The following is a 24,134-nucleotide window of genomic DNA, read 5'->3' as shown; positions in this document are numbered from 1 at the left end:
ACATGTAAATGCATCAGCTTTTACAGCGTAATACTTACTACTCTTGAGTACTTTAGAAAGCTCTACTTTTGACTCATACTTTGAGTAAATTTTATAACAAATACCATTACTCTACTTACACTACATTTTTAGGCAAGTAAGGGTACTTTTACTTGAGTATGATTTTTCAGTACTCTTTCCACCTCTAAACATTAATAATATGTACACACCAAACCAACTGTCAAACTGACTCTGTACCAGTGAATGAAATTGTGAGCAACACCCTTAAATATTAATCTAATTTAATAATTAGAGATAATATGCATGTAGCAAACGGTCAACTAAAGTTCTAAAGACATGATCCATGATAAATAAAACCTTGAATTTTCAAACTGACCATGAATTATAGTATCTTCATCTTTTTCAGTTGGCTCATTTCTACTGCCGGTGATGCCTTTTTAGCTGGAGCCTCCACTTCTAAAAGAATAAATATTTCAACAAACCATTGTTAGCATTACATCCTACAGTACATATTAGCGGGCTAAACTTTATTTCCTTTTTTTTCTTAATAATCATTCATGCATTCATTTTCTTTTCGGCTTAGTCCCTTTATTAATCCGGGGTCACCACAGTGGAATGAACCACTAATTTATCCAGCACATGTTTTACGCAGCGGATGCCCTTCCAGCTGCAACCCATCTCTGGGTAACATTCACACTCACTTATTCACACACATACACTACGGACAATTTAGCCAACCTATTTCACCTTTACCGCATGTCTTTGGACTGTGGGGGAAACCGGAGCACCCAGAGGAAACCCATGCGAACGCAGGGAGAACATACAAACTCCATACAGAAACGCCAACTGACCTAGCTGAGGCTCGAACCAGCGACCTTCTTGCTGTGAGGCGACAGCACTACCTACTGCGCCACCATGTCACTCCTAAATTTTCAATTAATTTTAAATAAACGCAACTATATAAACTGAACAAGACTCAGGTTGTGTAATAACCTAAATCATGTATGTTTACATAGCCACATTTGCTATATTAAAGGAAACAAAATGAGCTGAAGAAATTGTCAGAATCCTCTTCCAGGACTAGGGTTATAAAGCAGAGGATTAGATGATAATTTAAATGTATGTACTCTTTTGTTTTTACCTCCAATATGTGGGTTCTTCCTTCACAACATTTCACATAAACCATGAAAAAAAAAACAGGGAGCACTAAAGTGGATAAATTATTTTTTTCAATGTCAATGTCCGATTTAAATGACAGCTCATGTACTGCTAAGGTGCAAAAGCAAACTGAACATCACAACTAGGCATGGGCCTAGGTAGGTAGGTAGGTAGGTAGGTTACTTTATTTATACCCGAAGGTAGATTTGGTTTGCAGTCAAGAGTCCTCATCTCACAACAGTGCCACACAAAGGAACTCACAAAGTAACAACAACAACAAATGCACATTAAGACATAAAACGTAAACATAAAGAATAAATAAATAATCCTGTATAAGATTCTGACGGTGTGATAACTTTGGATAAAAATTTCATGGTCTCATGGTATTGTGGTCACTGCTCTAAAACATATTCTTTTTTAATGTCTGGGTAAAAAAAAATTTAAAAAAATTATCCTTTGAACACAATATATTTTATTTTTTGAAAGATTTATAATATTTGAGCTGTGAACATGTCAGGCTGTAACGAACCAGACAGAGTACCAGAGGTGCGAGCAAAATAAGGACAGTTTATTAGGCACAAAAGTTCAACACAGGCAGGCTGCCGCACACGGAGCCTTGGCGTGCGCAGCACTGGAAAGATTATTGAACTTTCCGATGAGAAGAAGTAGGAACCTGCTTGGATGGTCAGTGAAGGGGTAAAGAAGGAGAGCTGGCGATTGCTGAAAAACCCCGGCTGGGGACAGGATACTGTCAGGCACTTGAGAGCTGGCAGAGCAGAGGTAAGACCTGAGAGCACACACTAGTAGCACAAAAGACAGTATTACTGGACAGGACAAATAACGGGTTGATGAGTGAGACTGGTTGATTCACAGACAACGAGACGTACAACAGATATGGTATAAGAATCTAACACTGAAACAGAGAATACAGAGGTATAAATACAGACGCTAATAGGCTACAAGTAGAGATAGGTGCTAAGGCAATGATTGTTAATGGAGATGGTCTACAGCTGAGAGACAAAAACAATACTGAGAGTGTGAAAGTGTGGCTTAATGTTCTTAGTTCCAGGCCGATACGAGATAGTAAAATCAAACCGCGTAAAAAATATTGCCTAACATGCTTGACGTGCATTCAGTCTCTTAGCAGAGCGGAGACAAGCAAGATTGTGATGATCGGTCCAGACTAAAAAAGGGTTGGCCGCGACTTCGAGCCAGTGGCGCCATTCACCAATATACAATAAATTGCTTAGAGGGGTCAGGTGTAATGAGAATTGGAGCAGTGGCGAAAATACCCTTTAATTGATCAAAAGCGTTCTGACCTTCGTTGGACCATGAATACTGTGACTTAGTCGAGGTGAACGTGGAAACCGGAGTGGGAATTTGGCTGAAATTACGTACAAAGCGATGGTAAAAATGAGCGAAACCCAGAAAGAGCTACAAAGCAGTGCGGGAATCAAGGATGGGCCAATCTAACACCGCGCGTACCTTTGTCAGATCCATGCCGATGCCCTCAGAGGAGATTACCAAACCGAGAAATGTGATGAAACTGACATAAAAGAGGCATTTCTCAGCCTCAGATAGAACATAGAACAGTATAGTCAGTACAGGCATTGTAGTACTCGTCGAACATGCTGTACATGCGTCTGCGGAGATGGAGAGAAGATTAGTATGTCGTCGAGATAAAGACGAAAATGTTAAGCATATCTCTGAGATTGTCGTAATAGGGATTGAAAAACAGAAGGATTGTTTACCAATCCGAAGGACGCGATATTTGAAGTGGCCATCAGGGGTATTAAAGGCGGTCTTCCACTCGTGCCCAGCCTTAATCTGAAGGAGATGATAAGCTTGGCGAAGGCCGAGTTTGGTGAAGATTTTTGCCCCCTGTAGGATCTCAAAAGCAGTAGACATGAGTGTAGAGGATAACGATTCTTTATGGTTATGCTATTAAGTCCCCGATAATCAATACAAAGACGAAGGCTGCCATCCTTCTTCTTAACAAAGAAGAAGCCAGCCCCCGCCAGAGAGGTGGAAGGAACTATAACACCCGCTGTCAAGGCTTCGGAGAGATACTTATCAAGGGCTTCACGCTCCGGTACAGATAACAAGTAAAGTTTACAGTGAGGGGGTGTGCTGCCAGGGATGAGATCAATATTGCATTCATAAGGGCGGTGAGGAGGAAGAGAAGCTGCCCAGGACCGGCTGAACACCGCTCGCAGATCGTGGTACTCCTCTGGAACCCCAGATAAATCTCCGGGTTCCTACTGAAACACAGAAACAGATGACATGGGAGACACAGCAGAGACAAGACTCTAAGACATTATGTAACTCTTAACCCAGTCTATCTAAGGATTGTGTTTGACCAGCCAGGTATGACCGAGTACCATAGGAACTTGAGGAGAATTAAATAAAAAGAAAGGAATAGTCTCATGATGATTGCCAGAAAAAATTAAACTCATGGGAATAGTGGTGTGGCATACTGAGGCCAAAAGCTGTCCATCTAGGGCAAAAACCTTTTAGTGGGAAGTCTTTTAGTGGGATCTTGTGCTGGATAGCCCGTGCTTCAACCAGAAAGCAAACTTTGGCACCGGAATCAATAAGTGCTTGGCAGTCCACTGAAACCACAGGACATTGCAAGTGAGCAGAGAGATAGGTGCTGGACTTTGTGGAGGAGAAAAGGGTTGTCGAGCTCGCCAGTACTCCTCAATCTACTGGCGAGCTTTATCTTTTACTGGACAGAGCTGGGCAAAATGTCTATGAGTGCCACAGTACATGCACCTCCACTTCGTCAGGCGTCGCTGGTGTTCTGTAGTGAAGAGTTACAGCCTCCCGAGCTGCCCGGGCTCCATGTCCGGCAAAGCGGTGACTGGGGGGGAGGCTGATGAAAGTTGTGGCCACTGTTCGGAGGTCTTGCTGCAGGTACGACGACGCATATCCAAGTGTTTGTCCACACGGATGGCCAACTCAGTGAGTTGATCAAAGTGTTGAGGTAGATCCTGAGTAAAGGAGTTCCTCCTTTACATCAACATTGAGACTGTCGATAAAACGAGCGATGAGAGCTGGCTTGTTCTATTGGCTAGTCGCCGCTAAAGTGCAAACTCGATGGCATAGTTGACGACTGACTTTCTTGATTGACAGAGACCAGTGAGCTGACGGGAGGCTTCACACCCAAACACAGAATGGTCGAAAACTTTTACCATCTCCTACTTGAAGAGCGAATAGCAAGAACAGCACTCAGAGTTGGACTCCCAGACCGCGTTGCCCCACTCTCGCCCGACCAGAAAGGAGCAACCTAGAGCGAACTTCTGGGTACGTGGCTGGCTGTAAAGAAGGCTCTGCACCGGAGTACCAAGGAGGGTTATTTACTCGTGGTTCACCTAGTGGGAGATTCTCCAAGCCAGCCTGCCCACCAAGCTTTAAATGTTGCAGCTGACTGGTAAGCTCTGTAACCTGTGCTGCCAAACTCTCCACGGTGTATCTGGTGGCCAATAGGTCCTCTTCATGACGACCAAGCAGGACTCCCTGTCGCTCGACGGCGAAGCGAATCGGGGACTCTCCAGAGGGATCCATTTTGGTCAGATTATTCTGTAACGAACCAGACCACAGGTGCGAGCAAAATAAGGACAGTTTATTAGGCACAAGTTCAACACAGGCAGGCTGCCACACGCGGAGCCTTCGTGTGCGCAGCACTGGAAAGGTTAATGAACTTTCCGATGAGAACAGAAGGAACCCGTTTGGATGGTCAGTGAAGGTAGAGGACGAGAGTTGACAATTGCTGACAAACCCCGGCTGGGGACAGGATACTGTCAGGCACTTGAGAACTGGCGGAGCAGAGTGGAGGCAAGACCTGAGAGCACACACTAATAGCATGAAAGATAGTACTTACTGGACAGGACAAATACTGGGTTGATGAGTGAGAGTGGTTGTTTTACAGACAACGAGATGTACAACAGATATGGTATAATTGTCACAAATAATAAAGATTCAGGGAGAGATCCAAAATGCGAGTGAAGAGTTTATTTGACACAGTCAAAAATAACCCAACAGGGAGGATGTGTAAACAAAGGACAATGGGGAACACAGGGCAGGAAAAAGGCAGATGAACGGAATCCAGCAGGTACTTCTCACAATTCTGAGCACAGACAGACACACATGAGCAAACACAAAAAACTGACAGGGAAACATAGAAGCGTCGCCCAGATATAGGCACGACAATGAGCCTCAGCTGGCGAACTAATCAAAACAGCTAAGTAATGTCATAGCATATGACCAAAACAAATACACGAGGACAAACAAAACAAAACCATGTGACCAAACATACACTCCGGAAAGCGCACAAATCTGCAACCATATTTAACAATATTTACCGGACACTGAAACAGACAACATAGAGGTATAAATAGAGACGCTAATGGGCTACAAGTGGAGGCAGGTGCTAAGGCAATGATTGTTAATGGAGAGGGTCTACAGCTGAAAGACAAAAACAATACTGAGAGTGTGGGAATTAATAAAATCAGACCTGACTCATGACACATGCTAAATAATTCAAATGAATCATTGACTTGTGCTGGCTTCATTAGTTTAAAAAAAATACAGATTTTTTATTTTATTTTATTTATAACGACATCTTTGGAGACCTTTTTTTCAGGAGATACTGTTGTCCTAAAAAAAAAGGTAATAAACAATCGTACAAATAATTAGGAACGTATTACAGATAATTTTGGTAAACCTTGAAAACGGTTATCGTCCAATGCCTAATTACAACCAGCTGATGGGTTTTAGAATTTGCAAAAAGTACTTTTCTGAAATTATATTATTAAGGAGAATGTCTGAATATCCAAATATAATACCAATATAAATACCTCTTGTTTGGCCCAGTAGGCTATGTGTTCCAATTGTGGCTACTAGTACTTTCCTTAGTAGCAAAGAATTCTGGCCCAGATTTGGCATAAAGCTGGGACATCAGGCATTCATCCGGCACGGGCATACAGCATGTGGGCCAACCATGGCCTGGGTTTGGCAGAGGTGGCACCGTCTATAATGCGGCACACAAGATTTGGGCCAGATGTAATGAAGAAGATTTCTATTCTCTCAGTGTGAAGTATTTTCTAAGTGTAAAGCAGTTAATTTTCTCTTCACGAAATGTATGTAGTGTTTGCAGCAAACATGCCAGCCTGTGTTAAAAATACAGTGATATGTATGCCTGCACAGAAGCAACACTAGGAGAAGGCTGAGTGACTGATTGTGTAGAATAACTGAATATGTAAAGCGCTGATTATATAGGTTAAATACTTCTATGAAGCTATATGTGTCAGAAGTTAGAATGAGTAACATATTATCAAGTTATTATCCTATCATAACAATGTATGTAAACACTTAGTTCCTTTGCATAAGTTGCATCTATACTTTGCTGACATAGACCTGTAACATCTCTGCTGACATGAGCTAGTGGGCTGAGAGCCAAGAATAGCAGGACCCCTTAGACTAAAAACCTATTCAAAAATGGTCAAGAGTTAAAAAGAGACTTAGGGGTGTGTCAAATAATCCTGTATAAAAATTGTAACAAACACAGATACTTTAGAAGGTGCAGGAGAGACTTCAGAAGGTGTCCAGGAGAGACTTCAGACTGCTCTGGGGTCTGCTCTGCTCTTTCTCGGCTTTATTATGGAGAATAAAGTCTATTTTCTGATATTCAAAACCTCTGGTCTGATAATTTGTAATTGATTAGTCGTCAAATTTACGACAAATGCCGCCCAAAATCGTGGGGCTGGACAGAGACGAACGGGTGACACTGGACATGCTGGGGCTTGGAGGAAAAACACAAATATGTGGCCACAATAAAAAACGGTAAGCAATTTTAAGCTTATACGTTTGTGTTTTTTCTACCAAGGACCTGCTTGTAACGGTAAAAAGTCACTTGAACTGTTTCTCCAGCTATAACGAACTACAAGTAAAACTAAAAAAGTAAAAGTAAAGATATAAAAGGAAAACAATGGGGTTTTGAATACCAGAAGAAAATAACAATTTGCATGCAAATGATCTGTGTTTTCCTAAGAGGGCCTTGACGGATAGGATAAACGTTAACTAGTAACTGTTACTCATGTTTGGGAAATTTTTAATATTATGAAGAATATGCATAGAGCATATTTATGTTTTAAAAGGAAGTTCTTAAAGTGTGGTGACAGTTAAGAGTTAAAACAGATTAAGGTATAGAGAGAAGCGCGCAAAGACCTCGGAGTACCCGTTCTGTTTTAATAATGATAAATATTATTATTCAGGAGGCTGGGGGAAAAAAGGCAAAAATCCTGTGAAATGCTATTTTTACTGAAGAACAGTAAAGACGGGAGCAGAAGTAACAGGCACTCAAGAGGAGTGTAGTGGAGAATTCTGTGGTTATAGCTCTAAGGTTAGAGGCTGTTCGGACAGGTCACTCAAGAGGAGTGAGATGTATTTATGTAATTGTAAGTATTTGTGTATTTGTCTGTGTTGCTGGGGTGCTTAGAAGCTTCACCTTTGATCTAGAGAGACTAGAATAGAGGTGAGGTTCAGGTTACACAGTGTAAGAGATGAGGTTAGGATGAGTGAGAAGTATGATTGTGTCTAGAAGTATGTTTGCAATAAGAGTGAGTTTAAAAGAATTATCGTTTTATATTATAATATAAAAGGAAGATTGCATATGTTGTGTGATTTAAGAACAATAAGATAGAGAGTGATGCAGTTTAGGGAAGAGATTGTGATACAGAGGAGGTTTAAGCCTCATAAAATTAATTAAGATCATATTGCATTTGAAAGACACAGACTGAAAAGAACAATATACTAGTTAAACATTTTTCTGAATAATCTCTGTGTGTTTGAAGTGTTTTAAGTATGAAATAGGCAGAGAGGTGACTGAAATTCCTGACATGTCGACAGTCTGGAAGAAGGTCTGCTTCAGGAGTGGTAAGAATCTGTCTATTTTAAGAACAAAAGTTTCACAGGACAGATAGAAGCTAAAGAGTAAAGATATATTATAAGGTATTAAATAAATAGAAATATAAAGTAATGTAATAAGATAAATGAAATAAGAAAATATACATGATAGAATAAGATTTAATAAATAAAAAGTGTTAATAAAAATGCAACTGGAAGCTATATTAATAAATATTAAGAAATTCAAAAATTGCATAAAACTAACTACATATGGAGATAAATTGTTAAAGTGATCAGGAAATAAATTTACTAAATCAGTATGAATCAAAAAAGATAAGTTAATAATTTGAGTAAATAAAGAATTAGAAGAAAAAACTTTAATGAATATTGATTAATTAAAGAGTTAATGATCAAATGTTTAAGAAAAATAAGCTTAAAAAAAAATGAATTAGGAAAATCTAAGAGATAAAAATGCTAATTTTTGAAAAGGAAAAGAAGCATAGGAAAATGGAGAAAAAAGAAGTCCAAACATTGTTTAATAGAATAAAAGAGAAGATGTTTAAAAATATATATTATAAAGAAATATAAGATAAAAATTAGAAAAAACAGTAACATTTTAAAGACAATAAGATTTGGCTTTAAAAGATAAAATTATGTTTAAGTGCAATAAAAAATTGTTGTGGAGTAAGTTGACTGTTGTCATCTGTTTTAAAGTCAGCTACAGGCTGTCATCTGAGCCAACAGCTATTTGTAGTAAAAGCAGTGAGTCAGATGTAAAGCATAGACACTGAGGAAAAATGAAAGAACATCATAGTGAGTTCAAAAATTATATATAATTAATATTTTATGTACCTAAAAATTAATTTAAAATTAAAAATTGCATTTCAGATTGGAAAAATGCTTAAAGTAAACAAACATGTAGAGTTAAAATAGTACTATGAACTTGAAGCTATTGCAGTAAGGATTTTGAATAGGTATATTAGACATTTGGCCACCATATAGTACTGTTGAATTAAAACAGGTATGGAAATGTTAGAGATATTAAAATAATGTAAGATGTAATGTAACTAGTGAGGAAGCACTAGAATAAATTAGGAAAAATAAGTGAAGCACAATCTGAAGCCAAAGAAATTATCTATAAGAACATTTAACAAATAGAAAATTAAGCATATTTACATATGATAAAAATGATTGAGAATTAGAAAAAATAAGTTGTTAAACAGCAAACAAAAATAGATAAATTAATTAATTAATTAATTTAAAAAAATGGATAAAAGGAGTCTTTATTTGATGAAGGAAAAAATGGGAAAAAAAAAAAAAGAGTCATGAGCTAAATTCTAAATATATTAATTAAGAGGACATAGGGATGAACTTTGGGGGACTGTAGTCTTGTACCTACCAGACATCTGAGTACACTGGCAAATGGAAAGGTGTTTGAAAAACACCAATGAGCAAAATGGCTGTTGACACTTGTGACATGCTACAGCAGTGATGCAGGCACTGCATACTCAGGATTTACTGAGGACTGAAAAAGCTACATGTGTTCAGAGACATTCAAAAGAGACACTAACAAGAGACTGATGAACTGATCAAAAAGAAAAAACGCTCTACCAGAACTTTACATCAGCTGAGTCAAAGAAAGAAGCCAGCCCAAAGAGAGAGGGGGAAACACTGTGCCCTGATATGAAGCAATTTCAGGACAACATAGAAAAGACTGTTGCGCCAATCTGGAGCTAGTTGTCTCAGGTTGCGAGGGGGGATAGTCTGACAGTCCATCTCAAAGTAGCTCCTAAAGTCCAAATTAAGTTCAAGCATTACAGAAGAAAAATTAAGAACAAAAGTGTAACTACCCATTCTTGTATCAAATCAGACTCCTGTCAATTTGAGAAATTATTATCATGCAAATTTTTAAGTAAAAAAAAAAGTGTTATATGGTAATTTCAAGGTAAAACTTTAAATGATGAAATTATATATTATGATGAATGGTAAATAATTTGAGTTTAAGTTTCAGTAGGCTTAATAAAAGTTCCTTAAACATAGAAGGATAAATTACAATGCAGGGTGGTAACTAAAGAAAAAGAAAAAGCTTTTGATAAGGCAATAAATAATTTGGAGAATAAATAAGAATGGAATTAAGTATTTAAATTAAAATTAAGTAAAGGAAATATCTTAACATAATCTTATTGTGAATGGCCTAAATCAAGATTGGATATTGAAAACTGGAAAGAGATTCAAATTTAGAAAAATGATTTACAGTTAAAGAGAAGATTGAAACAACAATTGAAATTAATTCATAGGACATGATAAGGTCAAAAAGTAACAGTTCTAAATTACTATAAGAAAAATTGAAAGAGAAAAGTGTTTAAGAAAACAATATAAGGAATTAATAAGGAATAATAGTTAAAACAGAGCAAAGAGAAATTTACAAAACATACAGTAAGTTTTAGTCAGCTGATAAAAAAGTGCATCAAAATTGTATAAACAACTAGTTTAATGGGAGTGCCTTAGGAAATAATTATGAGCCAAAAGAAAATAACTCAAAGACAAAAAAGGAATTAATATATAGATCAGAAAATTGATTAGTAAAAGAAAGAAGTGTCAAATTCCAACTAAATGATTGTCATTACAGGACTGAGATGCAGATAAAATCAGCCATGCAGCACAGTGAGGGTTAAAATTAAATCAGATGTAGATCTGCCCAGAAATAAAACCACTAAATGATGAAATAGGTACAAAACTCTATTGAAAAGTGTAAAAATATAAGAGCACTAATAGAAACATCTATAATGTAATATGCAATCTGTCCTAGACATTTCTATTTAAATTTAAATTTAAAGTAGTAATAAATTATAAGTAACTAATAATATTTAATTGAAGTTAATTTGATAATTAAAATAAATGGTTAATCAAGACAGATAAAAGAGGCTTAATGTTGATAATATGATTTAAGAGCAATCAATAGGAGAAGATTTTCCAGCTGAAGTTCATATTGTATGTGGAGATATGTTCTTTTGGATGGTAAATATATTAAGTGCTTAGTTTCTATTGAGTTTATTTTAGGTAACTACCAGAGGAGGGTAGAAACTTGTTTGTACTTGTGTAGCTTGATGAATAGCAAACACTGTATACACCAGAATGCATAAAGGGTTAAAATTAGGGAAAATATCTTAGGATGGACACTGTCACGATATGTGGATGATTGAATTATCTACAGCTTCACAAAGATCTAGTTCATTTAAAATACTTGACTGGAGACCATTGCTCCAAACAGTGAGATATGATGACTGTTTTTGGTGTTGACTGGATAGAGAATTATTCTGTAAACAAGCACAGTTGAGAAACTATGATGAGTAGATGATTGGAGATGGTATCAGGAGCAGATTATGAAGCAGGGATAGTTATTACATCTGTGACAAGACAAGTATTTCCTAAATTTTGAAATGCCTTCAGAAATAAGTTCATAATGGGTTTGCATTCATAAAGTATTCATGAAGTTAATGAATGATCAATAAATAAAAACATCTAAAGAAGTATGGAAAAATTATGAATAAAGCAAAAGAGAGAATAATTGTATTATGCTCAATTACCAGAAATGGCTGAAAGAGATGAAGATGATCCATCAAGACCAACGCTCAATGAAATATGTGAAAATAATAAACTTAATGGGATTAATTTGCTAACAAGTGCATTGGTGAGTCATGGCATGGAAACTGACAGAAACAGGCATCTAACACCGCATCGAATGAACTGCTATTGGGTCGACCCTTGAAAGAAACCTTGCAAGAAACCGCATGACCCTTGCAAGACACCACATGAAACTTTGCATAAAACCTGGCGTGCACATAACTCTTGGAATGGTTTGCAAAGATGTCTAATTCAGTAGGGACTTTAATGAAGAAACAAATAATTGCCATGTGCAAAGCGATATCTGTGCAGGAAACCAGAAAGGAGCCATGTGAGAGAGCAGTGATACAAGGTCCAATTGGTCTAGGTGATTGAGTCTATCTGTGGATACTCTGGAGAGCTCAGGAGAAAAGGGCCATATCTGGATGAGGGCAAATCCAACAGCTGCCAAAGGGGATGCCATTGATGAGGTACCAATGCCTCAAAGGAGCGAAAGGAAACAACTCCAGCAAGGAAAAGCTGACCGAAAACAGAGGAGCCTGAATATTCCAAAGCTCTTAATTACTAAGTGCAACGTGTGGAAGCAAGAGTTTATCAGAACAAAGTAAAGAGTGATTCTGATAATATGCCTGATTACCACATACAGAAGTGCCACAAGTCAAGGGATGATGAATGCACAACTGCAGATTTCAAAACTCAGACTCAACCACACATCTCCATTAACATCTATTAAAGTCAAGTGAAGATGCTGATAGCTTAGAAGAAGAGAAACAAGGATGAGCAAAGATCAAGATCAACATTTGATGCTTTTTACGTTTGCATATTGATTTTGTTTGCATATTGCTTTCATGGTACCTATATATAATATCACTTAAGTATATTCTACATGAGTGTGAAAACTAGCAGCTAGCACTGAACCAACTGAATACTTATGCTTAAAACTTTATTGTCTTTGATGTGTTAAGAGAAAAACAGAGTACAGTCTTTTACTTCCTTCAAATCAACAGGGAAGATGTTTGGCTGGACTTCTGTCAAAGTACGGTGGCATAATCTGGTCAATTGATAACTGCTATGTGGCTAATATCAGTCACTAGATAGAGGTAATTAAGAGAACTGGATTATGAAATTGCACTTTGGGTTAAAAGACAATAATATTAAGACTAAAGTCTTAAGAGGAGGGATTGAAGAAGATTTCTATTCTCTCAGTGTGAAGTATTTTCTAAGTGTAAAGCAGTTAATTTTCTCTTCACGAAATGTATGTAGTGTTTGCAGCAAACATGCCAGCCTGTGTTAAAAATACAGTGATATGTATGCCTGCACAGAAGCAACACTAGGAGAAGGCTGAGTGACTGATTGTGTAGAATAACTGAATATGTAAAGCGCTGATTATATAGGTTAAATACTTCTATGAAGCTATATGTGTCAGAAGTTAGAATGAGTAACATATTATCAAGTTATTATCCTATCATAACAATGTATGTAAACACTTAGTTCCTTTGCATAAGTTGCATCTATACTTTGCTGACATAGACCTGTAACATCTCTGCTGACATGAGCTAGTGGGCTGAGAGCCAAGAATAGCAGGACCCCTTAGACTAAAAACCTATTCAAAAATGGTCAAGAGTTAAAAAGAGACTTAGGGGTGTGTCAAATAATCCTGTATAAAAATTGTAACAAACACAGATACTTTAGAAGGTGCAGGAGAGACTTCAGAAGGTGTCCAGGAGAGACTTCAGACTGCTCTGGGGTCTGCTCTGCTCTTTCTCGGCTTTATTATGGAGAATAAAGTCTATTTTCTGATATTCAAAACCTCTGGTCTGATAATTTGTAATTGATTAGTCGTCAAATTTACGACAGTAAAACGTAGTATTTGGCCCAGATTTTAAAGATTGATTGTGGGCCACATGAGTTTGGCCAGTCTTGACCCACATTTAAAATACATAAAAATAATTTTTGATTAAATAAATCAATTCTACCATTCAGGTCACAGAGAAAAAACAAGGCCCATAGTGTGCCTAAAGCACAACGCTTCATAGTTTTATTAATTTTATTGCAATCGTGACACACCAACCTTACTGGCCCAGTTCTGGCCCAGTTATGAGTTATTAACTTGGCTGAGACTTGGCCCAGATATGGTCTGTGTTTGGCCCTTGTCTGGAAGCCAGATTTGGTCCAGTCATGTACCGTAATTCACTGCGGCATGTGGGCCAAGCAAAACCTGATTGTGTGGGCCAGAGAAATTTTGCTATATGGGTTTTATTATGTGTTTTTAGATAGTCATAGCTATGTATTACTAGTAGCATTCATTTATTCATTTTATTTTCGGCCTAGTCCCTTTTTTCATCCGCGGTCACCACAGCGGAATGAACCACCAACTTATCCAGCATATGTTTTACGCAGCGGATGCCCTTCCAGTTGCAAACCCAATACTGGGCACACTGTCACATTCACACTCATACAGTACAGACAATTTAGTTTATTCTATTAACCTGCAGCGCACATATTTGGACTGTGGGGGAAACCTACACCAACACGGAGAGAACATGAAACTCCACACAGAAATGCCAACTGTTGCAGCTGGGACTCGAACCAGCGACCCTCTTGCTTCATAACATTTTAAAGTATGTTTTTTTCTTATTAGCTATCATTAATACCTTTAAAAGCACAAGAAAAAAAACACCAGAATTATAGAAAATATGACTATATTAAACGTGAGGTCAGCATTTTTTTCATCATTAGACAGACTACAAACTACATCAGACCTGCAAAAATCTTTCTTCCACATCAATAGATGGCGATGCTGACGATGTTTGCTGTAACTGTTCTTCTTTGCCGAGCCGAAGAAGTGACATGATGACAGCCGTAAGCGATGTTGCTGTTTCTAAAATACAATAATGATTTGTTTTTTATGGCAAAATTATTCGGCATTTATTGCGAATAACAAAAGCGTTTTTTTGGAATACATTTATTTTTCGTAGTTCTTCGTCGCTTGCATCTTTTACACACCGTGTAATGTTTATCTTTTATTTGCGTTAGGACTCAAAGTCTTTGGGATTAGCAAGTTTACGTTTCTGGTCAAGTTGTCTAAGCTAACATGTCCAGACACAAGTCGAAAAAGCTCATCATTGAAGATGGTACTTGTAACACTGCTTTTATTTTACCCTTTCTATTATGCAACATGATCAAACACTAGGCGTCTCTCTGTTTTCTATAGGCACAATAATATAGAATTCATTTAGACTATTTCTGCATATGATACTTGTTTTTGATGTACAAATTTACTTTCAGATGAGCCAAAGCAAGATGAGCTGAATCCATTTTCGTTCAAGGAGTTTATCCGAAACAAAAACCAGCCGTCATGTTCCACAGAAGCCACAGAGGTGAGGAATAATTTCACCTCACAGTAACGTTAGTTGGGAAATTGTAATTTGCCCATATCTAAATGTGTAAGAAATATGTGTAATTTAGATGGTTAGGTAATCGATATGTTTCATTTTCACTTCAGTAGTCCTGACAAAACGTATATACGTCAATAGTTGTTTTACTAAGTATAAATATTCACCTCTGTGCCTCAATTAATGTAGTTTAAATGTGCATAATGTTGCTGTATAAAGAGAATGTGGTTTTCTGAGTACATCAGAAAGACCACCAGACATGCCATTTGTATGCTTTTAATTTTAAATATACTTCCTGCAAACTTAACCTTCACAAAAAAATAATAATTACATGTTAAGTATTATTTTCTCACTCTTATAATATTTCAGACCTACACTCATTTATTTTTTCTTTGTATATACAATTTTCTAAATTTCTTCTGTTGTACTGGATGCAGAAAGTTGTACAAGTTTGGGATAACATAAGTTTTACTAAATACTGACACATTTGACATCATTGTGTGCTCTATACCTTTATAAACATTAAAGTCATATTTAAATTTTGTATATTTATGTAAATGGATCAAAGACAAGGGGCTTTATTTTAATGATGTAGGTGCACAGTCTAAAGCGCATGGCACCAAAGGATTAAGGGCATGTCTGAATGCACTTTTTAAGGACGAAATTTTTTTTATCTGTGCCCCGGCGCATGGTCTTAAAGGGTTGTGCTTATTCTCATAATGAGTTATGGGTGTGTTTTGAGCATAACGTGCATTACACCAGAGTCTCATCTCACATTCCCTTTAAGAGTCAGTTGCGTTGCCCCATGGTGCATTTGCTATTTACATGGCGGACTTTTAAGTGGAAAAACTGAACACTTAACTAGCGAAAAAACAGTTAAACAAACCATCTGCAGTGCAAGGATGAAGAGCAAACCTCCTCTGTTAGGCTTTTTTACTTGAACTTTTTACTCCTTTAAATTTGTGGAGTAAGGAAACAGTGTTGTACGCACTCCACTGAAGACATTCATTTGCCTACATATTTAATTCCTTTTGTTAAGCACAAAGATTTGTTTAAAAACTATTTCTAAATTCAGTTATAATTTCCAGCAAACAAATAAATTAACAATAATAATGTGGTGGTAAAGTGTGGTCACAAAAAAAAGTGAAATCCAAACACGCGTCCTATTCTTATGCACCATATGGTGATGAAAACATCTCCAAAATTCGACAGGTGGACAAATCTAAACTTGTTTTTATTCAAACAAATATAAATATATAATAAATAAAACTGCTTGTAATAACAATGTTTTGCTATTGCAACTTGTCATGAAAAACTGTAAAAAACACACATATGAGGCATGGAGGTAGTGGTTTTTGTATTTATGTAGAAAATATTTTTTTTTTTTACATTTTAATCCTTTATTTTTTTTCAAATATAAACATATTTGTGTATTGCTGTACATTCTGTGTGTGTATTAAGCAATGTGTAAGCGTTTGGACCTGCATAGGCGCATAACTAACGCGCTAGACTTTAAAGCAGCTTTAAGCTGGTCAATGGTGCACTCTACTTCAGTTCCTCAAAATAGCATCTGCCAACAATGCACCTTAACACACCTCATTCATAGACCCGCACACCCATGAGTCCACAAAGTGGCGCAAATGGATTTGCTATTTAAACAATGTGTGACAAAAAAATAGCAACACACCACACCAAACATGTCTTTTGCCTTATTGTCCCGGATGTATGATAGGGCCCAAGATGTTTAATTTTGGTGTCTGCATTAAATTCATTTTTACAAACTGACAAAAAACAGGGGGGTAGTGGGAAAATTAGTTTTAAGTACCAGGATTTAAAATTACAATTAATTATTATTTTGGGGCTGCACTGTGATATGTAATGTACATGAATTAATAAGGATTAATGTACAGAAAAATAACTATATTGTACTGTATACACAGTCAAGCCTGAAATTTTTAATACCCTGGCAAATTCTGACTTTTTTAAACCAGCGAGCTTTTTTGTTTGTTTTTGACTGGAAATTACCTATGTTTCTATCAACTTATGTACATGTTTGATATGTGCATAAAAATGGTTAATGAAAATGATGTGCATAAATTAAAAAAATGCCCATAAAAACGTTTGTGCATAACTGAGAAGGATAAACTTTTTGTTGATAAGGAAAGATGCGCATGAAATATGACTTCAATGCCACCACACATTCATTGCAAATTGGCATACTGTTCTCTGAGGTGCAGTAATACAGGCACGTGCACACATATGGCTCAACCTAAGCAGTGCACATGCCCTTTTCAGTCTTGTATAGAAAGTGCCATTTCAACATTATCTGAAGTGCCTTCGCTCTAACATCCCACCCCTACCCCCCGCTCTTTAGTTCGCGACAACCCACCCCGCTATTCAAATTGTTTCATCCTGCCTGCACATGCCCTTAGGAAGTCTCTGCACGGGCCTGCACTATTATATTAAATAAGACACACTCAGCTTTTCCGACCACAGCAAATTCCATTTTTACTTTTGACGTTTGCCTCTCATTGGATGGAAACGCTGCTTTATTTGCACATCTTATATGCGATATTTCAGTTTTGTGCATAAATTTAATTTACATCTTTGGATGGAAACATAGGCTTCTCCCAAAACATAATATGATGTACTAGAGACATCATTATGGAAATAATATTTTATTTAAAATTGAACAAATACTTAAAGTCAGAATTTGCCAAGGCTATGAATAATTTCAATCTTGATTGTAAATGTGTGTATATATAAATTCACACTATACACTATATATGCTTATCCTTTTGTGTCTTGAGTTGAAATAATTACACAGAATTTCATTAACAATACTTTTTTTCCCCAAAAAGAAAATAATGTTTTATAAATGTTCGATTTCCCCATAGGTGTACAATGGTGCATGCCTAGTCGAGCAGGACTATAACACCTCTATAGACTTTGCTACCAAGGGTCCTTTTTTCACTGATCCCTCTGCACTCTGTCAGCCTCCTGAAAGTGAACCCGACGAGACATGGATTGAAAGCCACCAACGGTCAGCCATTGAAGGTTCTCCTGACTTTGAACTATGTGGGGCATCAGACATCAGTGCTTACTCTGAGCAGTCATCTCTGTGCAGTGATGAGAGAGAAGCGGCTGAATGGGAACTGGGTCAGTCTGACTTCCTGCCAAAAAAGCACTTATCCAGAATCAGCACTGGAAGCTATGAGGGGGATGAAGAGACTTCAGTGATTGATATTTCCTTCCATCATAAGAGAGGCAATGCTGAAAATGGCACAAAGAATCTCCAGCAGGTATGTTTTTTTCCAGTAATGATGAAATGTCTCTAATGAATCAGTAAAAAAATGAGTAAAAAAATATTCAACACATTTCTAAACATAATAGTTTCAATAAGTAATTTCAAATAGCTCTTATCTTTGCCATGACAACAGTACATAATATTTAAATAGATAGTTTTTAAGATACTAGTTTTCAGTTTAAAGTCACATTTAAAGGCTTAACTAGGTTAATAAGCTTAATTAGACAAGTTAGGGTAATCATGCAAGTTATTGTATTACTGGTTTGTTCTGTAGACAATTCAAAACAAATTGTTTAAAGGGGCTAATAATAATAATAATAAAAACCTTAAAATGTTTTTTTAAATAAAAATTGCTTTTATTCCAGACAAAATAAAACAAATATGACTTTCTCCAGAAGAAAAAATATTTTAGGAAGTGCTTTAAAAAATTCCTTGTTCCTTAAACATCATGTGCTTTAATTTTTCAAATAACATAAATGATATTGTATCGAATCGTGATAAAATTTGTCATTAACATAGATAATCTTGCCGACATATGGTGCAAAAGCAGGTCAGGGAGTCGCGAGTTCGTATCCCGGCTCGACGTCATTTCCCTACCCTACCCCCTCTCTCTCTCTCCCACTTTGCTTCCTGTCTCAATACTGTCCTTTCTAATAATAAAGGCAAAAAGGCCAAAAATAAATCTTAAAAAAACAAAAAAAAACAATTATAAGCTCTAAGCTTTCTTTATTGATCTAAGAGCCAACCACACAGAAGAAATGTGCAACAATGGGAATCTAAAAGTTTGTTGATTGCTCTACTTTAAGGACAGTCTGGTAGGGGCTTACCTCCTTTTTTCCAATGTATCTTATTTCCTATTTTTCTATGCTACGTCTCAACTAGGGGATGAAATTTTTTCGGGAATCCCACGGTTCACAGAATTCCTGCGGGATGGGAGTCATCATTGCTTTTAATCATGATATTAGGACGGTACAGGATAAAATAGTTAATGGGAGCAGACAGAAATCAACCAATAGAATGATGACAAAAAATACACCGCCATTTTTGTAGTTTTCTTTCAAAGTAACACAATTAAAACGAACTACACGACCCAGGAGCCATAAGTGCTGAAAGAAGCAAACACTTGCGTAGAAATTGCTTGAATTGGATCAATATTGTTAACATGTTAATTAAAAAAACTTTAATAAATGGGTAAAATGCGGCTTGGTGTGAACGATGTACTGTTTTTCTTTTATTTACTACAACTGATCTCAAGAAAAACTAGAACAGGGACTCAGCAGCTGGTCTAAAACAGCAGATAAATTCAAATTCTATGTACTACGTAAAGAGTAAAAGTAGAAAAAATATATATATATGGGAGCGGTACAAGAGCGGGAGGCATTTTAAACAGGAGCGGAATTGGAGTGGGAGTCATTTTACCAGAAGCGGGATGGGACAGGATTATTTTTTAAACTTTGGTCTGCGAGTGGTACGGGACAAGATTTATTTCTGCGGGAGTGGGTCGGGACAGGAGTAAAATCCACTCCCGTGTCATCTTCTAGTCTTGACTGACTTGTCTTCTCCTGAAATGTGTGATGTTTGTGTATGGTCTGAGGGGTCCAATTTCGCTGCATGTAACAATGTTGTGACAAATAAAGGTTCTTCATCATGTTAGAGATGTATCGAGTTTTCGGCATTACAAACACCTTGCTCCTCGCAGCTCACCTGATATAATACACACATAAATGCATATAAATGTTGATACATTTATTTTATTTTTAAAAAAAATATTGAAATCTTTTAAGGATTTAAGATACTGATGACCGTTAAACGCATCATAACAGTCTTGTGAAAAGGGTCCATTGAGAAAATAAATATAAAGCTGTCTTATAGTTGTTGTTTTTATTGCACTAAAACCTCTTTTTATATTTGACCCATATACAGTACATATATATTTGTTTACTTGTTATATTATAATCTGTTCTGCATTTGTAAATAAAAGTCTTTTAGTCATTTTATTTTGTTTGTATTGTGCTTCAGCTCAGAGAAGAAAATTCCCTTCTCAGAAAGCAAGTCAAAGAGCTAGTTAGAATGTCGGAAACTGACTCTAGAAGGTAAGCTATATTGTTAAACTGCTGGATGTAAATTTATGTCATTAATTCTTTTGAGCTAATTAATGAATTTAAAAGTATCTGTATAATTTAAGTTTGCTATTTGCCTTTTTTTCTTTATGATTTCTAATGCACAATCCAATTTGAATAGGATTAAACAACTCACAGATGAGATGCACAATAAGAAGTTACAGGAAGAGAAAGAGGCAAATGATTTGGAAGCAATGGTGCAGTCGGTAGAACAAAATCTTCAGCTAATGACGGTATTGTGCTAGTTTTTTAAGTAATGTTTATTCGATCAGAATAATGTTTTATTCATTTCAATTTGGGTCACACTTTGCAATTAGGGTTCATTACATGTACTAAGTATGAGCAATGTTTGTACTGTACATCATTAATTAATCACAGTTTAACATTTACTAATGCATTATTAACATCCAAATTCATGTTTGATAACATTAGTTAACACTGGGTTAACGAACTATAAACAACTGTATTTTCAGTAACTAACGTTAACTGACATGAACAATTTCTGTAATAAATGTATTGTTTATTGTTTCTTCACATTAGTAAGTGCATTAACAGTTATTAACTAATTACAACCGTATTGTAAAGTGTTATCTTGTTTTGTTTGTGTTAAATGTTTTAAGTGCATTTAAGGGAATAATTGTGCTTTATTCAATACAGAAGCGGGCAGTAAAGGCTGAAAATAATATTTCAAAATTGAAACAAGAGATGCTAAAACTCCAGGTTTGTTTTCTTTTCATATGCACAAGTAGAAATGAATAAACTCTCCCTGGCCACTTTATTAGGTACACTCTACTAGTAGCGCGTTGGACCCCTTTTTGCTCTCAAAACTGCCTTAATCCTTCGTGGCATAGATTAAACAAGGTACTGGAAATAATGCTCAGAAATTTTGGTCCATATTGACATGATAGCATCACACAGTTGCTGCAGATTTGTCAGCTGCACATCCATGATGAGAATCTCCCGTTCCACCACATCCCAAAAGTGCTCTATTGGATTTAAATCTGGTGACTGTGGAGGCCATTTGAGTACAGTGAACTCATTGTCATGTTTAAGAAACCAGTCTGAGATGAGTCGCGCTTTATGACATGGTGCATTATCCAGCTGGAAGTACCCATCAGAAGATAGGTACATTGTGGTCATAAAGGGATAGACATAGTCAGCAGTAATACTCAGGTAGGCTGTGGTGTTGACACGATGCTCAATTGGTACTAATAAGCCCAATGTGTGCTAAGAAAATATCCCCCACACCATTACACCACCACAAGCAGCCTGAACCTTTGATAGAAGGCAGGATCCATCCATGCTTTCATGTCGTTGATGCCAAATTCTGACCCTACCATCCAAATGTCACAGCAGAAATGGAGACTCATCAGACCAGGCAATGTTTTTCCAATTTTCTATTGTCCAATTTTGGAGAGCCTGTGTAAATTGTAGCCTCAGTTTCCTGTTCATAGCTGACAGGAGTGGCTCCCGGTGTGGACTTCTGCTGCTGTAGCCCATCCGCCTCAAGGTTTGGACTTGTTGTGCAGAGATGCTCTTCTGCATACCTCGGTTGTGACGTGTGCTTATTTGAGTTACTGTTGCCTTTCTATCAGCTGGAACCAGTCTGCCCATTCTCCACTGACCTCTGGCATCAACAAGGCATTTGCACCCACAAAATTGCCGCTCACTGGATATTTTCTCTTTTTCAGCCCATTCCTTGTAAACCCTAGAGATGTATGTGTGTGAAAATTCTAGTAGATCAGCAGTTTCTAATATACACAGACCAGTCTGGCAACAACAACGCCACTTTCTAAGTCACGTATATCACCTTTCTTCCCCATTCTGATGCTCGGTTTGAACTGCAGCAGATCGTCTTGACCAAGTCCAAATGCTTTAATGCGTTGAGTTGCTGCCATGTGATTTGCTGATTAGAAATTCACATAAAGAGCAGTCAGACAGGTGTACCTAATAAAGTGGCCGGTGAATGTACACTGCTATTCACTTTCTTTTGTTATGTAAGTGTTTTGTAACTTTAAAACAAGGTTTCTGGTGTCGTCTGTGAGTTTATATTTTAGAACTGTAAATCCTATAAAAAGTAGTATTTTTTATCATGTTATTTTCATGTTTTGTGTTATACATGACTAGTGTTTGCTGCACTTTAATGTTGTTCTAGCTTCAATATTTATCAGTTATCTGAAGTATTCAACATAAAATAAGTACTTCTGTATTTCAAAATACAATCACTTTCATGCAACTATAAATGAATGGCAAACCTTGATGCCACTGCTGTTGATGTTTGCATTTGTGATCGAAATAATAACTTACTGCATTGCTTTAAACGTTGTTTCCTCTCAGGGCCAGCTTGAAGACTATAAAAGTGAAAACGAAAGGCTGAGACTTGGAGAAACGGCAGCCTTAGCCACAATGAGACACAATGCGCAAGTGGCCTCTGAATACCTCAACAAAGCAGCTCAAGATGCAGAGATCTCCATCAAGTATGGTTAACTATGACATTACAGTCATTTCAGAGTTACCGAAGGTGATTAATTCAAACTGATACCTTATTTTACTGAATGTGTTGTGTGTGTTTACAGGCAGTTGCTGACTGGAAGAGAGACTTTCTGTTTAGTGTCTCAGTTATTGTCATCCATTGACAAGATCACTGAGATTCATGACTGATGTGAAAAGTTTCCCCAACATGCAAACATCATGTTTTTTTACACTATAGAATCACTGTACTGTGGTATTCCACTATTTGTTTCATTCATCTTCATTGATATCATGTTTAGATATTATGATTTTATGACCAAATTAAGCTCTATATTATGAGCTTAATCACACAGATACTTCAGTATGTCAAATAGTGCCTTGAATTCTGTCATGAAAATCAAAAGATTTATGATAAATGATTTTTCAAAAACTTTTTGCACTTTTGTCTAAACAGTGAGTGAAGTTAATCCTTTCTTTAGATCTTTCTTTACACATTATTTGGAAGATTTTGTTGAGTTTGATGTATGTAACACATTTTTTATATTTTATTTCTGCGTTGTTAAGTAAAATCTTTGTTTATTTTAAACAAATTTAACTAATCAACACTTGATAAAGTGCCTTATATTGATGATGCCCTTCTCTTTATTGACCCAATAAAGATGTTTGTTTTAATCATGTGGTCCTGTTATTACTTGCAGGGTTCATTCGGTCATGGAAAACCTGGAAAAGTCTTGGAATTTTGACATGGCATTTTCCAGTCCTGGAAAAGTTTTGGAAAAACAGAAGAAACCCACAAAGTTTTGGAAAAATCATAGAAATTAGTTTAACAAATATCTTAATACTTAAATTAGGGCTGCACGATATTGGAAAAATCTGACATAACAATATTTTGTATTTCTATGATGTATATTGCGATGTTAAAACAATTTCACCAGATGATTCAAGAGGTTTATTTGGATTGATTGGGGGGATTTTGTAGAGAAAAATTCTTGAATAATATATAACAAATAAATTACAAGCATAGATAAATAAGCTAAAGAAAAGATAAAGGTGAATTATAGTTTTCAGGTATTCACTATTCAGGTACAGATATTGAATTATCAACACTTCATTGTATAATATTTAATCTTTATTAAAGTAACAAAAAAATGC

General features: G+C 36.5%; 1 protein-coding gene across 17 annotated transcripts; it reads left to right on the top strand.

Annotated features, from left to right (window-relative positions):
• Positions 1–14,495: 14,495 nt before the first annotated feature.
• Positions 14,496–24,124, top strand: entr1 (endosome associated trafficking regulator 1). 17 transcript variants are annotated; one of them, XM_073951100.1, is made up of 10 exons: positions 14,520–14,550; positions 14,725–14,822; positions 14,977–15,068; positions 17,981–18,126; positions 18,211–18,385; positions 20,410–20,483; positions 20,632–20,743; positions 21,168–21,230; positions 22,848–22,987; positions 23,087–23,654. In XM_073951100.1, the coding sequence occupies exons 2-10, from the start codon at positions 14,783–14,785 to the stop codon at positions 23,169–23,171; spliced, it is 927 nt and encodes a 308-aa protein (XP_073807201.1). In that variant the 5' UTR covers positions 14,520–14,550; positions 14,725–14,782; the 3' UTR covers positions 23,172–23,654. The 17 variants fall into 17 exon arrangements, 11 of the variants coding, with proteins under 11 accessions (NP_001103754.2, XP_073807201.1, XP_073807199.1 ...); XM_073951098.1 differs by lacking the exon at positions 23,087–23,654 and adding an exon at positions 23,681–24,121 and having other exon boundaries at positions 17,981–18,385; positions 22,848–23,031; XM_073951102.1 differs by lacking the exon at positions 23,087–23,654 and adding an exon at positions 23,681–24,121 and having other exon boundaries at positions 14,520–14,822; positions 22,848–23,031.
• The last annotated feature ends 10 nt before the right edge of the window (positions 24,125–24,134 follow it).

This window comes from Danio rerio, chromosome 5 (genome assembly GCF_049306965.1).
Source record: "Danio rerio strain Tuebingen ecotype United States chromosome 5, GRCz12tu, whole genome shotgun sequence".
Taxonomy (NCBI): domain Eukaryota; kingdom Metazoa; phylum Chordata; class Actinopteri; order Cypriniformes; family Danionidae; genus Danio; species Danio rerio.
This window is presented reverse-complemented; position numbering and strand designations above follow the sequence as displayed.